The sequence below is a fragment of the Panthera pardus genome, unplaced genomic scaffold (assembly GCF_024362965.1).
Source record: "Panthera pardus isolate Hobbes unplaced genomic scaffold, ASM2436296v1 HiC_scaffold_2, whole genome shotgun sequence".
NCBI classification, from domain to species: Eukaryota; Metazoa; Chordata; class Mammalia; order Carnivora; family Felidae; genus Panthera; species Panthera pardus.
Genome location: NW_026526765.1, coordinates 99,619,463 through 99,637,408, shown reverse-complemented (window position 1 = coordinate 99,637,408; position 17,946 = coordinate 99,619,463). Strand labels below are relative to the sequence as shown.

At 37.1% G+C, this 17,946-nt stretch overlaps 1 protein-coding gene across 6 annotated transcripts in view; it reads right to left on the bottom strand.

Annotated features, from left to right (window-relative positions):
- Positions 1 to 17,946, bottom strand: part of FAM169A (family with sequence similarity 169 member A) — a 91,991-nt gene that overhangs the window by 46,859 nt on the left and 27,186 nt on the right. For 4 of the 6 annotated variants that reach the window (XM_019463010.2, XM_019463009.2, XM_053907270.1 and 1 more), the window contains 4 exons: positions 5,185 to 5,319; positions 4,031 to 4,130; positions 3,793 to 3,878; positions 1,526 to 1,697 (listed from right to left, as the gene is read on the bottom strand). In XM_019463010.2, the coding sequence (XP_019318555.2) occupies positions 1,526 to 1,697; positions 3,793 to 3,878; positions 4,031 to 4,130; positions 5,185 to 5,316 (490 nt within the window). In that variant the 5' untranslated portion in view covers positions 5,317 to 5,319. Of the gene's footprint in view, positions 1 to 1,525; positions 1,698 to 3,792; positions 3,879 to 4,030; positions 4,131 to 5,184; positions 5,320 to 10,378; positions 10,397 to 13,405; positions 15,202 to 17,946 lie in introns of those variants that run through there. The other 2 variants (XM_019463011.2, XM_019463012.2) reach the window with 2 other exon arrangements.

The following is a 17,946-nucleotide window of genomic DNA, read 5'->3' as shown; positions in this document are numbered from 1 at the left end:
TTAAAAGTGGGAAAGAACTAAAATAAATAGTAAGGAGGTAATGCAATTAGTAGAAAATTGCGGAAGGTGCTAAAAGTGGTAGACAAGCGGCACTTGAAAACTCCAGGATATAATATTTAGTTAACTACCAGAACAAGCAAAACTAGAGGCCAGGTCACCGAGGAGAGAAGGAGCCCAAATGAGCATGAAAAAGGAAGAGAAGCACGCTGCTGGAATCAGGTACTGATCAGAAACACTCAAAGAGCAATGTTATGCCCTTTAACTGTGTGCCTTTCATCTAAAGCAAAGCTCCAAATAAATAAGTATAAACTAATATGTGCTCCAAATGTCTATGAGCTAGTTCCAAACTTGATCAGACCAAAAAAAAAAAAAAAAAAAGCTAAATCTGGAAGGTGTGAAATGTAAAAAAGACCAAAAATTAATCTGAGTGTTCTCTACGAAAGGTCTTCCGGTCAAGGTACAGAGCAGGCCGACTTTGCTATGTGGTGGGTATATATGTATACACAGATCAAGCAAGTTAGAGCTTTGTGGCTTCAGTACCTCCAGGGAACTGAAACAGCAGGAAAATAGGTAAAGCAAAATGAAGTGGCACCCATCTTTTAGGAATAGGGTATAGCTAAGTCTTAGGATCAAAAATCCAAACTTCAGGAGTGTCTCGGGGGCTCAGTCTTGATTAAGTGTCCAACTCTCAATTTCGGCTCAGGTGATGATCTTGCAGTTTGTGAGTTCGGGCCCCACACTGGGCTCCAAAACGACAGTGCAGAGCCTATTTCGGTTCTCTCTCTCTCTGCCCCTCCCCTGCTTGTGCACTCGAGTGCTCTCTCTCTCTCAAAATAAATAAACTTTTAAAAAAATCCAAACTTCAGAAGATTAACAATTTCAAAGTTGTCTAAATTCTCGAAATAAATTGTTTTTCATGGTAATTAGCAAAGCTGCCTTTAATAAATCAGGCTTAATCACTTGTGTGAGGCAGACAGAGGCCATGCATTTGGTCCACAGGTAGAGAGTAGTTTTAAAAGGAGCCTGTAATGGTGACAGCAGCAGGAATCAAACAACCACTTTAAATTAAGGGAAGGATGATAGGTAGTAAGGAAGGCACTTGTGATGAGCACTGGGTGTTGTATAAGTGAGGAATCACTGAACTCTGCTCCTGAAACCAATATTGCACTGTGTGTTAACTAACTAAAATTTAAAGGGGGGGGGGGGGGGGGGGGGGGAGGGAGAGAGAGAAGGGCATGGTAAGAAGTCAAGACAGCCAAATCAGAGGCTCAAAGTACACCTCTCTTTACACATATGTGTACAAATCTTACCCTCTGTCAAATGTTTATTTTTGTTTTTTTTTCAAAAGACTTTCCTAACAATCCTCTTTTACATAGAAAGGTAGAATCAAAGTACTCCTAAGAAATACTAAGTAAAATCACGTCAATTTAAACTCTACAGAGTAATTTAAAAGGATACAGATACAGTTGGGGTCTAAAAAGGAAGCTTCCATAATATGTAGTTTAAATAACTTTTAAAGACTTACCTGTAGGCTTAACTGAATAAAACCCAACGGCCTCTCCTTTCTTCCACAGAATCTTAGCGTAATCAGTACTGCTATGGCACAGGAATGGTATCTCATTTCTCTCCATTTCCTGTTTTCTATAAATAATTCGATTCAGAACATACAGTACCACTCTCTCCCCAAGAGTTCTCACCTGGAAAGAGAGTCAGACACAGGCACAACAGTTATGATATGCATTCAGAGATGCTATCCACCTTGCTCCCTGCTTCCACACCTCATACTGGCATGCACAAAGCACTTTAAATACACTAATAATGATTTCTTAAACTTATCATCACAGTAAAAGTGATGAGTAACCACTCATGCCAACAACAATCCATTTCTATAGACACATAGGCATGGAAATAGTGCCTCTCAGCAAAATTCTAAAACAGGAAAAACTAATTTCCAATGTACCAATGATCTAGCCATCTCTTCCTTAGCGCTCAAGTGTTTTGTTTCTGCTACCAGCTGCCCAGACCCAGGCTACCTCTACTGCTTCAGTTCTTTTCACCCCATTCCAGTCTCAATATTAAATAAAAAAGAAAAAAGAAAAAAAAAAAGAAAAAAAGAAAGCTTCCTGTTATCCTCTAGATCTTTAAGAACCATTACCTTACTTGATGAGGAAATCCATAATTATGTTCCTAGGAAAGGAATCTCTCTCATTTTTTCCAGGTAAAATGTTCATTTAACAGTCATGTCTATAGTTAGACAACTATAAGAAACACCCACCTCACCCCACATACATACCCACAGACCCTTCTGCCAGATCAGATGAGTGATGACAGTGGTACCAGGCAAGTCTGATAAAAAACAAACTTGGGGCAGTCACAGAACAGAAACAGAGCCTCACTTCCTACATGCAGGGTTACATGGTCACAGGGACCACTCACCAACTTTCTGACATCAAACAATGGGGTTTTCCTCCCACAGACATCTTTCACTACTAAAAACAAGAGTACTTACTACCCATAAGGTATTTCTCCTCAAGCCTCCTTGAAGAAAAACAAGAGTGCCCTATAATTAGGTGAGTGGAGAAAAAAAGCATTAACCCATATACCAACACTCCTCTCAAAACTAAACAAAAACCCTTAACTATACTACACACTAGGAGATGTCAGATACCAAACAACACATGAAATGACAAAGCTCACTTGCTTTCCAGGCAACCCATTCCTTCCTTGAACAGCTCTGACCAGTATATAATTCTTCTTTATACTGAGTTGACTACAGCCAAAGACTGTACTTTGATACTCTGGAGCCATACAGTCTAAAAATAATTGAAGAGAGCCATGACATTCCCCTAAATTCCTACCACAGGAACATAGGAACGAATGAAAGAAAGGACTGATCTAATGCAATTTTGGGTACTTTTGCCATTCCAGTTCTCACTCATGAAATGCTCCAGACCCTTATCATCTCTCTTCCCATTGGGGCTTGAAGATACTACAGACAAAAACACTGAAGATAACTGCTAAAACAATGGGGCTTTGCTATATAAACTTCAGTTCTTGTATTAGCTTTTTTGTTTACCTTCATTTTACTTCTAATTAACTAAAGCCCCCAATCGTTTTCATATGCGCTGTTTTAGCTTATTCTTCACGATGTACATGTGCAGTTATTTTTTTGAACCTATGGGTAACTACTTTTCATCACGTTAGATCCTCTTTGTTTCTTAATTCTGCCTTTCACAGCCTGGTTCTCCCATTCAGCACTGAGGCATGCAGAATTCAGGTCATCTATGTCTTCCTCGAAGGAAATGAGAAGATGGTGACGAGGACAGAAAAAAAGGGACAAAGCCTGGAAGTATGCTAGTGAGGATCTCCCTTCTATTCCACTGTGTAGAGCACTTGAATAGACCACCTGAAATGGGCCTGATAGGCAAGGTTCCTGGTCAGTCTCTCCTAGAGACAGAGAACCTAAGCAAACACACGGAGGGAACTAGGTTTTTCTCTACCCTATACGGAAATCAGAAGCTGAAGCCAATACAGGTAACTACCATTCAAGTAACCCATAGAGACTCACTCTTCATCACTTAATTCTCAGATACATTCAGAGCCACATAAAACTGAGGAAGCCCAATCAGAGTACCAGCTTCATCAAAACAATGAAACTTTAATCATCTAATACAACCTGGTCATACTAAAATGGAGAAGTGCTCAAAAACTTTAAGAACTATCAATGTTTAATGGGAAACAAACTGTGAAATGGCCTCATAAGAAACACTTTTAAATACAGGATCTTGTTACCTGCTTAAGCCCTTCTCTAGAAGGGACAGATGTTTTCACAATATCATCAATAGCCCACCACTGATCAGCAAGGTAAAGTGCCACAGCTAAAAATAGAATAAATGATTATTAACATTTAAGTCTTATAGCATACAATATTACTATTTGATAAGGTTTATATAGATAAATATATCTACACTTTATAATACAATGTGCCCCATTTATTAAGCAAAAAAAAAAAAAAAAAAAAAAAAGGTACCTGTGAGTGAGTCCTCAGGTGCAAAGAGAGCAAGAATTTTCTCAGTCTGATCTCCACCATAAAGAGGTACAAAGCCTACATTGGACAGGCTAATAGGAATCTGAAATGACAAGTGAGTAAAGATTAGTGAAAAGTCTATTAAGAAAATATAGGACAAAAACAACATGCTTCTACCAAAATATTAAACTTTTCCTACATTAATGCTAATTATGTAATTTCATAGAAGGTATTTCTCGTGTCAAAAAATTGTATCAGACTTCCCTTTTGCAAGAATTTTATTATCTTCGGGGACAAAAAACTGAAGTTTATTTCAATAAATATTATTATTGTACTCTAGCCACAAATACAAATAAAAACAAAGGCATGATATGGTACATATAAACTCATTAAAAAAGACACTAGTTTATTATCTGTTACACAATTTCACGGGAAAAAAACTCCATTTTATAGCAAAAGACAACAGACAGGTAAATCGGTTTTTCCAGTGAGATACATGAAACTCTAAGGTTTGCCTACCTTCATTAATCTGACCATAATTCCCCACTTACAGATGATACTACAATTCAGATAATTATAAAATACCGGTGCTTTACAAGAAGAGACTTTAAAGAATCCCTTAAACATCACTTACTAGAAGAAAACTACAAGGCCTATAAAGGTTAGAGAATTTGCCTACCATCTAGTTCACAGGGAAATTCTAACAATTCCAAGTCTAATTATCTTTCTTTCACAATATATCATGCTTACTAATTAGAAAGCTTGATTCTAGTACTTCAGGAAAAGGAAGATCTGTGGTACAAAAGTGTGCAATTTAGTGTTCTGATTTTTCTTTCTTAAAAACCTTCTAAAATCACAAATTCTCAATCTAAATTTAGTCAGCTCAAATCCCGTAACCAGTCTCAGCAAACTGTTACACAACTTACATATAATTTTAAAGGCATAATATAAATATTAAGCAATAACCTGTAGAGTGTGTTTTTTTAAAACTTGATCATACTGCTATACTAACAAATCAATATTTATTCACTTTACTGAATAGTCTTTTGATAAAAATTTCAAAAGTGAGTAGTTAACATTTTAAAAAGTAAGCAGATACGATTTCACATATAAACTCAACTGAAAAGACTGATTACAATCACCTTAGCACACCTTACCGTGATATTGAGAAGAGAAAAACGTTCAGGGTTTTCAGGGTCGCCACACCTTAGATCTGACATGTAATCTTCAGCAGAATTTTCCAATTCTTCATGACTGCAAGTATCCAGCATATCCACAGGGAATGCCATCCTCTTCAACAAACAACATGGAACAAATGTTTCAGAATATGAAATGTTACCTTTCTTTACTCATAGAAAAAAAAAATTTTATTGTAACACCACACTTCAAGGAAACTTCATTTTCACTATGCCAAGACAGACAACAATTTGAGCCCACTGATTGAAAATGTTTATCAAACAATAAAACTTTTAAACGTTCATTTGTAGTAAAGCAAGCAATGAAATATAAATTAATCAGGGCACCTGGGTGGCTCAGTCGGTTGAGCGTCTGACTTAGGCTCAGGTCATGAACTTGCGGTTCACGAGTTCAAGCCCCATGTCTGGCTCTGTGCTGACAGCTCAGAGCCTGGAGCCTGTTTCAGATTCTGTGTCTCCCTCTCTCCCTGCCCCACCCCCACTCACACTCTGTCCCTCAAAAATAAATAAACATTAAAAAAAATTTAATATGGGGCGCCTGGGTGGCTCAGTCAGTTGAGCATCCGACTTCGGCTCAGGTCATGATCTCGCAGTCTGTGAGTTCGAGCCCGCATCAGGCTCTGTGCTGACAGCTCAGAGCCTGGAGCCTACTTTGGTTTCCGTGTCTCCCTCTCTCTCTCTCTCTGCCCCTTCCCCATTCATGTTGTCTCTCTCTCTCTGTCAAAAATAAAGAGTAAAAAATTTTTTTTAATTTAATACAAATAGAAATTAATGAATAATTCCTTAAAATGATAAAAATATATTTATACACGCATAGGATATACATATTTACATATAAATACACACGCATATATCATCCTATACCTGCCAACATTTAAGCCACTGTAAAAGGACAAACACATAGGAACTTTTGGGAATAACAAAACTGTTCTACAAGTGGATTATAGTAATGGTACAACCCTACAAATTTATTTTAAAAATCACTGAATTGTACAGTTGCAATAGGTAAACGTTACAGCATGTAAATTACATCTCTCATATATATAGATATTAAAAAAAAAAAAAAACAACACCTTAGTGGGGAAACACTAAAGCCAAGAAAAATAAGGACACTACTACTATATAAAATTATATAGGTATCTGTCAATGCAATTAGATGAGAGAAAGCAATTAAGGCATAACAATTCGGGATAGGTGTGAGGGTTGCAGCAGAAGACTATCTCCAGCTCAATTTGAAAATAATTTATTTAATTGAAAAATCCCAAAGAATTAATGGAAAAATTATTCCAAATAATATGAAATTATAGTCAAATAGCAAGATATAAAATTAAACATATAAATCAAGCCTTCATATTTACAATAACCACTGGTAAAAAAAAAATAATAATGAATGGAAAAAAATGAGTAAAAATAGAAAATAAGATCCCATTTAAACACCAAAAATTAAAACAGGCTTAAATTTAACAATAAACAATAGGAAACCTAGTTAAGTCTAAAACATTACTATAAGAAACAAAGTGAACAAACAGGAAACACAAACCATATTCTTAGAAAGGATGCTTCACCACCAAAAAGGTATTAGTCCTCCCTAAGATAATCTATTAATTTAATGGAATCCTAATGAAAATACCTTCAGGGTTTTATTGTTTCCTGAGGGAAAACAAATTATAAAGTTAATTAGAAGGAATAAATAAGCAAGAGTAGCTAGAAAAATCCTGAAAAGGCAGAGCAATGATTGGAGAAAAGTATGAACCCTGTCAGATACTAAAACACATAATTATCAACAATAACCAAACTATGGAGAGAGCCCAAATGTCCACTGACTGATAAAGAAGATGTGGGGTGGGTGGGCAGGTGGCACGCCCGCATAGAATGGCATATTACTCAGCCATCAAAAAGAATGAAATCTTGCCATTTGCAATGACATAGATGGAGCTAGAACATATTATGTCAACCAAAATCAGACAGAGAAAGACAAACACCATATGATTTCACTCCTACATGGAATTTAAGCAACAAAACAGATGAACATATGGGAAGGGAGTAAAAAAAAAAAAAAAGGAAACAAACCACAAGAGATTCTTTAACAATAGAGAACAAACTGAAGGTGGATGGAGGGAGGTGGGTGGGAGATGGACTAGATGGATAATGGGTACGAAGGAGGGCACTTGTGATGAGCAGTAGGTGTTGTGTGTAAGTGAGGAACCACTGAATTCTACTCCTGAAACCGATATTGCACTGTATGTTAACTAACCAAAATTTAAATACAAATTTAAAAAAACAAAAAAGTTATCATAAAACTTTTTAGGGGCACCTGGCTGGCTCAGTCAGTAGAGCACACAACTCTTGATCTTGAAGTTGTAAGTTCAAGCCCCACACTGAGCAGAGTCTACTTCTAAAAACTAAAATAAAATAAATAACAAAAAGGGGTGTCACCCAGCTGGCGCAGTAGATAGAGCCTGTGACTCTTGATCTCAAGGTTGTAAGTTTGAGCTCCAACTTGGCTGTAGAGATTACTTAAAAATAAAATCTAGGGGCAACTGGGGGGCTCAGTCAATTAGGCATCTTTTTTTTAACGTTTATGTATTTGGGGGGTGGTACAGAGAGAGGGACAGAAGATCCAAAGTGGGCTCTGCACTCACAGCAGAGAGCCTGACATAGGGCTCGAATTCACAAACCATGAATTCATGACCTGAGCTGAAGTCGGATGCTTAACTGAGCAACTCAAGTGCCCCAGCCATCTGACTCTTGATTTCGGCACAGGTAAAGATCAGGCCTGCTTAGGATTCTCTATCTCCTTCTCTGACTCTCCCCTGCTCATGCTCTGTTTCTCTTTCTCTCACAATAAGTAACCAAACATGAAAAAAATAAAATCTAAAAAAAAAACAACAGAAAAAAAGCACCGTACTATCAAAACATTAAACAATGTGATGACAAGCATATGAATAGACAAATCAATGTAATAAGATATGGAAATATATCCTAATACCTATGGAAACTGAGTATATGATTAAGGGGAGCTATTTCAATCAGAAGGGGGCAAAGTTTTTAATAAGGTAGTATTATTTCATTGGTCTTAGAGTACGTTTAAAACAGACAATTTTGCCCATCTTAGAACTTCTTATATCTGAAATCATACAGCAGGCTCTTTGTTGCATTAACTCTCTTCATTCAACATTACTTCTGTATGAAACATCAATATTGTTGGTTAGACCAGTTAATTTGTCCCTTTTATTACTATGTAGTGTTCCATCATACCAAATACAGTTTGTTTACCTATTCTACTACTGATGGACAGTTGAGCTCCTATGAATATTTGGGTATGATTATTTTGGTAGGGATACATGCACTCATTAGTGTTAGGTCTGTATACCTACAGTGACCAATCTTACTAAAATTAAGATGAGCAGACATATGCATTCTCACATGATATGACAAGAACACTGGACCCAAATCTAACCAAGCCATTAGACAAGCATGAAATGAAACCATAAGTATGCAGCCATCCATATTTAGAACTCAGCTTCTTTAACAGAGAATGGAGTTTAAAAAAAAAAAGAGTGGAAATTGATGTAAATTAAAAGAAATTTAAGAGCAGCACCTGGGTGGCTCACTTGGTTAAGTGTCCGACTCTTGATTTGGGCTCAGGTCATGATCTGCCCCTCATCAGGCGCCACAATGAGCATGGAGCCTGCTTAAGTTTCTCTCTCTCCCTTTCCCTCTGCCTTTTTCCCCCACTCATAAAAAAAATAAATACAACTCCATTATAAATAAATAAATAAATAAATAAGAGAGAGAGAGAGAGAGAGAGAGAGAGAGAGAGAGAGAGATAAATGAAATAAAAAGAAAACTTAAGAGACCTGTCAGATGCATTGTGGAGAGGATGCTTATTTGTGTACTCTTTAAAATCTCCATGATAAAAAGTTAAATAAAAACAATCTACGTCAAATACTGAGCTACCAGTTCTTCTGTTTTTATTTTTTTTTTAATGTTTTCCTTTTTGAGAGAAAGACAGAGTGTAAGTGGGGAGGATCAGAGAGTGAGGGAGACACAGAACCTGTAACAGGTTCCAGGCTCTGAGCTATCAGCACAGAGCCTGACGCAGGGCTCGAAGCCCCGAGTGGTGAAGTCAATGCTTAACTGACTGAGCCACCCAGGCACCCCTGGAGCTACCAGTTTTTAAAGGAAGTATAAAGTTAGTACAGATAATTTTGTTTTAAAATTTTCCTATTTTATATTTACCCAAAATAAAAACTGAAGAGCAGAACTGCTCTATTTGTCAATAAATTCTTCAGTTTTGATAAAGGAAAATTTAAAAGGGGAAAGGCAGAAGAAAATCAACTGAGAAAATAGAAGTTACTTTTCCCTGAAGTGACCTTCAGATACGTTTTATCACAACAAAAATATTAGTAACCAAGAACTGAATATCTAATGGAAATATGAGATAAACACATGAAAGACAGGACACATACAGTAACAATTATATACAATTAAATATATTTTTCTGAAGTTTGAAGATATGAGGATAATGAGAACTTACTTTTTTTTTTACCATAATCTGAAATCTTGATCCTAAGAACTTTAAAACTTGGTGCACATATGACTGGGAACCTAATTTTATTCAAATAATTTATTATTTTATTCAAATAATGCTGTATATTTATATATTTAATCAAACTGATTTTTAAAATCAAAACCTAGAAATAGAACACACCAATTCAGCCCATCTGTCAGTAAATGTAAAAGTCTAAATAAAGGGAGAAAGCAAGATACATTTGTCAAACTATTGACGAAAGCAATGCCACAAGATTTCCAGCCAATTTATAAAAAGGAAAAATAAACCTAAAGATTTTAAGAGAGCCCAACCAGGAGCCTATATATAACTAAGATGGTGGAGTCTGAAAAGGATCATAAAATAAAACAGCAATACTTAAGCAAGCTTATTTGTTAGTTTGAGACTATCTTTTTATCTCTGTCAAAGTCAGTATGTAAAAACAAACTAAGGAAATACATCATTACATTCTATAGTCCGATCTAACTATTCTAATGAAGATTAAAATTTTAGGTCAAGCTAAAAACACAAAACAAATGGTCAATAGTAGATGAAAGACACATAATTAGGACACTAGTTAAGAGAATGTATAACTGTTTTTACTTGTAGACAAGATTCCAGCTTTATATCCATGTAAAGCATTAAGAGATTTTTGTTTAAGTTTATTTATTTTTGAGAGAGAGAGAGCGAGGGAGAGAGAAAGAGAGAGAGAGCGAGCGAGCAGGGCAGGGGCAGAGAGAAAGAGGGGCAGAAGATCCGAAGGTGGCTCCGAACCTACAGCAGAGCCCAAAGTGGGGCTCAAACTCACAAACTGTGAGATCATGACCTGAGCTGAAGGCAGACACTTAGCCAACTGAACTACCAGGCACCCTAAGAGACCTTTAATGGTCCATACCACTGACTAGACAATGCTCAAGAAAGATTACTATTATACCATTTCCCTTAAACCAAAAGACTCTGTTGAAAATTAGCTACCAGAACAAGCTATGTATGAATGAAACACATTTAAAAATTTCATTTGCTGGGGGCACCTGGCTGGCTCAGTAGGTGGAGCCTGTGACTCTGGATCTCAGGGTTTTGAGTTTGAGCCCCTTGTTGGGTGTAGGGGTTACTTAAAAATAAAATCTTAAAAAAAAATTTTTTTTTAAGAATAAAAATAAAAATTTAACTTGCTAACAGTAATTAGAATCTGAAGAATCAAACAGGGGCATCTGGGTGGCTCAGGTGATTGAGCATCCAACTGTGGCTCAGGTCATGATCTCATGACTCGTGGGTTTAAGCCCCATATCGGGCTCACTGCTGACAGCTCGGAGCCTGGAGCCTGCTTCGGATTCTATGTCTCCCTCTCTCTCTGGCCCTCCCCTGCACACGCTCTGTCTCTATCTCTGTCTCTCTCTCTCAAAAATAAACATTAAAAAAATTTTTTTTAATACGGAGTGAAACAGAAGTTAATGTTTGAAGCCTGCTACCAAAAACTTAATTTACAAGTTTAGATTTAGATTTAAAGTCAAGGCAAAGAATACAAAATGGACACAGAATGAAAAGTAGTCTTGACGGGACAGCAAGTTTATAGGTGATTTTCATCTGTTACTATGCTATGGTTTTTAAAAGATTTTAAATGCTAATGTCGTGTTTTAAATGCAGTTTTTTGGTTTCATTATTAAAAAGACAACAATTCTATCAAATAGGCAAAGGAGGTGATCTGAATAAAGAACCCAAGATTATAGCCCGGAATAAGACAATTTGAGGGCAATAACCAGTCTTAGAGAGGGCTTAGTTTCTCATCTAATACGGTTCAGGTAAAAGTCATGTGTCTGCCCACCCACTAGTCCACAGCTCACTGAGACTGAGACTCACATGTGCCACTCTCTGTAAGCCACTGAACTTTCCTCTCGTGTTGCCCAACCTTCAATAATTTGCATACCACCACGAACATTTCCCCCAATGTGTTAAGTGCCTACATCACTATTCAATACATTTCTCAAGTGACTTCTTTTTTTCTTCAGTTTTCTTTTTTATTAGGTAAGCTCTACACCCAATGCGGGGGCTTGGACTCTTGACCCTGAGAGCAAAAGTCACATGCTCTACCAACTGAGCCAGTTAGGCACCCCCCAATTTGCTTCTTTAAAAATACACACACCTCTCATCCTATTTCCTCCCCTCTGCTTTTTTTTAATTTAGTATAACATGCATATAAAACGCAGCATTTTAACCATTTCTAGATTTACAATTCTGCAGCAGTAAGCACTGCAGTAAGCATACACTGTTGTATAAACATCACCACTGTTCATCTCCACAACTTTTTCATTATCCCAAAGAGAAACTATGTACCCATTAAACAATAATTTCCCATTTCTTCTTTCCCCAGCTGCTAATAACCACCATTCTGTTACCTGTCTCTATGAATTTGCCTATTCTAGGCAATGCAATAACTGTCTCTTAGCATTTGGCTTATTTCACTTAGCACAATGGTTTTAAGGCTGCATGTTACAGCATACATCAGAATCTCAAGCCACTTTTTTAAGAAATATTTTATTCACCCGTAACTGTAAAACCACCAATGTGATACATCGGATTACACGTTTTCCTATTCAGCATTAAAATTTTTAACTACCATCATTTAAACACTCATCTTAAAACCACTTAAGAGCATCTCCTAAATCACCAGTAATACATCAGTGCATTTTAGAAAACACTGCACTATAGGTATATGACTAAAGACAAGAACAACGTGACTAAATTAATTAAAGTGTAAAAACAAATTTATTACCCTTCATTCTTAAACCTTTGTAGACTACAGTCTTTAAACAGAAAAACATTGCTTCTGGGCTTATTATTATTAGCCAAAGATTATTCATACACACACACACACACACAAACACAAAATGGAACAATCATGTGTTTCTGTAGTCCTACAAGTTAAATACTCTGAAATTTGCATAAAGAGCATTACTGGGGAGAGAAATTTTACTTACAAGTTGTGATTTCTGAATAGAGTTTAAAAACAACCATAGTTTCATAGTTTTTAATATGAAAAGAATTAGAAAGTATTTCTCTAATTCCAATGTGCATATACATACATACACACACACATACACCTCTTCTAAAATGTTTTTGTGTTGCAAATCTCTCCTTAGATCCATTACTTTTATTACTGCTTGCTTCAGTGTTCAATTTTATTGGCTAAATAATCACCTGATAGTATTTAAATGAAGACAGAAACTATTATACATCAGTTGGTTAATAGCAACAGGTAATACTTACTGAGAAGGGACCATATACAAGACTTTAAAGAGAAAGCCACAGCCACATTGGATATATAGTGAGATATTTCTATCAGCTTCAATCTATACATGAAGAAACAGAACATCATACCACTAGTAGGGCTAGAAGAATAGGTACAATGAGACATGCCTCCCAATACAATTATTTTTACTCAATATGCAAAATCATATTTGTCATGGTTATAAGAAAGCTCCTTTTGAAAAATACTGCAACAATTATCTTGTTATTAAGTATTCTATTCACCTATTACACCAGAAAGAGCAATTGGAATTGGAATTCTATGACCCTGGTTCCTGGGTCAGCTCTGCCACTAGCTAAGTCAGTGACCCTGGGCAAGTTACTTACCCTCTTCAAGCTTCTGTATTCTCATTAGTAATGTGATGCAACTGGACAGGATAATCCTAAGGACCTTTTCACCTCTAAATGTTTGTAATTATTTAGAAAAAATACTGGTTAAGACTTTAAATTACTAGCCTTATGGCGGTTCTGCTACAGTTTAGAGGCAAGAAAAAAGTGGTAAAGCTCTAGACAGAAATATAGGTTGCTATGATAAATCACTCACTTCTCCCTCTTTTTTGTTGTTAAGCTTCTGTTCTATGTTACATAACTGTAAAGCTGTCAGATCAAATTTTGTCAAGCACTTTATGCTCTGCCCATGAGATAAACCAAAAGGGCTAAATAGGTTCTACATGAATGAGAAAGCTTAGTGTTGCCTTAAGCAAACTAACTCATCAAAAAATTTACGCAGAATGGATAATGAAGTGTAAAAAGTGTCCAAATTAATTTATAAATTAAGCAAATGTTATGCTCATTAATCCTGGCTAACTTGTATAAAAACACAATACTAATACCTCTTACATAAGAATTCTAAGATGCCCATCAACTACTTCACATCCATCTTTTAATAATTCTACCCCTTTTCCCTAAATTATTACATAACTATTTAAACGAATGAATGTTCTAAGGAAGAAAATATGAAAAAGAAAAAACAAATTGCTACAATTGTGATGGTTTTCCCTATTTAAGGTTAATCACCAGATGTCAAATATACACTTTAAAAGGGGGAATGTATTTTCTAAATTCAGTTCCTAAATTCTTTCAAAATTCTTATAATTATTTTTACTTGGGGGCTTTAGGGCGAACGGAATATCAAAAAAATATGGACATTTTAGAGCTGAAAGAGTTCTTAGAAAAAAAAATAATTATCGCAACCAATCCAAGTCATGATCCTGTTTCCCCAACATTGAAAATAGGTTAGGTATCCAAGCAACATAATCTGTAATGCTCTCAACGTTTTACACAAAAAGCCTGTTCCTGAACCTTATTATGATTCTTCTCTTGATTCTTCCCTTTTTTCTAACATCCTTTTCTTCCCTAACTCACCTAGCTGCTGTACATTAGCTCAACAATCTCTCTCTTTTTATTCTTCTCTCCATCCTGCCCTACACAAGGCTCTAAATCCTAAATCCTTCTCCAGTGTTAGAGCTAAGGTTCTGAACATGACAAAAAATGAAACCAGTGAGCAAAGTGCTCCAGCTATCAAATCTCAGATAGGCTCAACACGGTGCACAAATCCATTTCTGTCCTCTGAGAAAGGAAAAAGATTTGATTACCTATGGGTGAGGACTGTCCGCAAGTTTATGGTTAACGGGGCACAAAGTTAAAAAGCATTCATACCTGTTGTTTGTTTTTATTTTAAGTAGGAAGCAAAATCATCTTCTGAAGTAATCATCACTGAGCCAACAACGGACTGTGTGCCTATTCTATTCAAAACACTTCCCATGTATTCCCAGAAATAGTTGTTATCACAAACCGATGAAGTGAGGAATTTAATTACCTTCACTTGCCAGATGAGGAAACTAAGCTGAGCAGCCTGTTCAAGGGCACACCCTAGTTAAGTGGCAGAACTAGTATTTTAATCCAGGCAGTCTAGCTCTGAGGCCTGTTCTTTTTATCACAACGCTGTGTCTAAAAGTAGAGCCTTTTAGGAGTCCTACCGTAGTTAAAGATTGATTGCATATATCAGGAGAAATATTACTAGTTTTCTTTTTAAGAATTAGTTCTCTCTTCATATCTAGGAAGATTGTCCTAGATCTAAGAAATCATTTAAACATGAAAACGTAATCTCTCTTGGATGCATCTAAGTGACAAGATTTGGTTTACGTGCCTGCATCCAAACTACAAGGGAGAGAAAACGTGACTGGGGGGGGGGGGGCCATATTCTATCCTGGGGAGGCAAAACAGACTCTTGGGCTGAAATAAGATTCATAAGCAAAGATAAGTCAGAACACAAAATACTAAATTTTACCACACCCAAGAATGGATACTCAATTCTTAACTATCAATACATTTTGAGCAAGATATAGAGAGAGCTGGGGCACCTGGGAGTCTCAGTCAGTTTAGCATCCCACTCTGGGTTTTGGCTCAGGTCTGATCTCACGTTAGTAGTTCGAGCCCATCGGGCTCTGTGCTGACAGTGCAGAAGCCTGCTTGACATTCTCTCTCTCTCTCTCTCTCTCTCTCTCTCTCTCTCTCCCCCTCCCCTGCTTGCTAGCTCCCTCTCTCTCTTAAAATAAATACTTAAAAAAAGTAAAACTACTTATAAAGTAAAACTACTTATACTGCTCAGATACATATGCAAAGAAACAGAAATCACCTGTAACTGAAGCTTCCACTTGAATGACTACATGTTGTACCGCAAAAAGAATAGATTTGCCTCTAGAAGATGCCAGCAGCTACTCCAGTACCTCATTACCTGGATTCTGTTTCTATCTCACAGAAGCAGTTTACAAAACTCTGGGAAGGGCGCGTGGGTGGCTCAGTCGGATGAGCGTCCGACTTCAGCTCAGGTCATGATCTTACAGCTAGTGAGTTCGAGCCCCATGTGAGGCGCTGTGCTGACAGCTCAGAACCTGGAGCCTGCTTCAGATTCTGTGTCTCCCTCTCAAAAATAAATAAGTAAATATATAAATAAACAAGTAAAAATCTCAGGGGGAAAAAGCACAATGAGAAGGATTTAAATAAATGCACCATAAAATTTTGCTTTCATTTCAACGTGAGAGAAACTAAAATCCTTTGACCCAGCTTCTTTACCACGTAACAAATCTAATTTTATAACGTTTCATTCAAGTTAACAGGAGTTTGGCACAGCAAAACTCAAGGACACGAGCACTTGTTAAAAACAGGAGTCTCAACAAAATGCACAATGTTGTAGGTATCTTTGACATAAAGTATCACAGAGGCTTATCTCATTTAAAACCATAAAGAAGACTGATGTTTTCACTTCAAAGAAAATACACCTAGCCCAAAGAGAAAGCAACAGCCAAACCAAACCTGGTGTTTAATACTGGCAAACAATTTATGAAATATGCTGCCAGGTCACAATCACCACCCCAGCCCCTCATACTTTCACTACACAACTAAGAAATGTAACCAACGGTTGCCACTATGGGCAGAGGAGCATACCAACTTGGAAAAACAGCAGATTCGGGACCACAGGCTACCCACACCTCTTTCCCTCCAGGCCTCTCCAACTCGGCACTTCCATCCGTGGCTCCATGCACCTGTTCTCCCACGCCTCCTGCAACCTCAGGTGGGTTTGCTTACCCAGATGAAGTAAATTGTTTTCTTGCCTCTCGTGGGCAGCACACCCAGGAGAAAAAGAGGTAAGTGATAGTAGGAGCCTTCCTGTCTGACTTCGATCCATGTTTACTAAATAAATGAATAAATGAAGGACTGAACAAAAGTTTGTGGAAACAAATCACACAGTGGTGCCAGGAGGAAGAAATGCTACGGCTGAGACATGTACGGCTCTGAGGCTAGGTGAAAAGCTATCCATGGACCTTCAACAGTGATAGAGGGGAAAACCCTCTAAAAAGACGGAGCATACTACGTGGAAGCCAGAAAGCATGTTGAAAATGGCGCGTTGGATTTACCAAGAGAATGGAGGTATATTAGAAGTAGTGGTAGAAACACAAGGAAAATAAACTCCGTACAGAACATTAAAGGCTAAGAATACCAGACTAAAGAGTCTGAACTGTATTTGGGATGCAGGAGGCAATTTAAGGCTCTTGAGCAGGAAAAAGACATTTAAGTCAGACAGTTGTTCCCACAGCTTTAGGTAGGATAGATTAATAAATAGAACTAAAGGAGACAAGTAGAGAAACTCCGGTAAGTACCTCACGCGTACTTCTTTTAGTATACTTACCACAGGTTAATGTGATTTTTCTTCATCTGTGCTACCAACCTCAGAACCCCAGGGAAGCAAAATCCACTTTATCGACACATGAAAAGTGGGATGGGTAAAATTATCTACTGCCTCTTCTGACCAATAACTTGTGTCTATACCTGATTACTTGGAGAAAAAAGACAGGAAAAAATGTCTTAATTTACAAAAGGGTAGTATCATCAAAAATTCATTTATAATTATTTTTTAAAACTGAAATGTGCTTCCCAATGATGACAGAACTACCATTTATTGTTTGTTTGCCTTTCACTAGGCGTGAGCTTAACACTCTACACATCTTATCTCACTCATTCCTCCAAAAGACCCTCTAAGGCAGATATTCTTAAGTCTCCCAATTAGGAGCCTCAGGTGTGGGGAAGTTAAGTAAGTTGCCCAAAATCATACAGCTACTAAGTGGCAGTCAGGCTCTAAACCTAGGCAATCGGTCTCCAAGGGATTTAACCTGGGGGCCAGGTTCCCAGGTCAAGACAGAAGGCCAGTATGATCCAGGATGTATCTGATCGCACAAATATCACAGAGTACATCAAACATATTGTTTAGTCACTCTGTAGGAGGAAGATTTTTTAAATCTTGCAATATTCTCTCTTCAGATGTTAGATGCACCGTCTCCAGCATTTTTAAATGGTTACTACACAATACG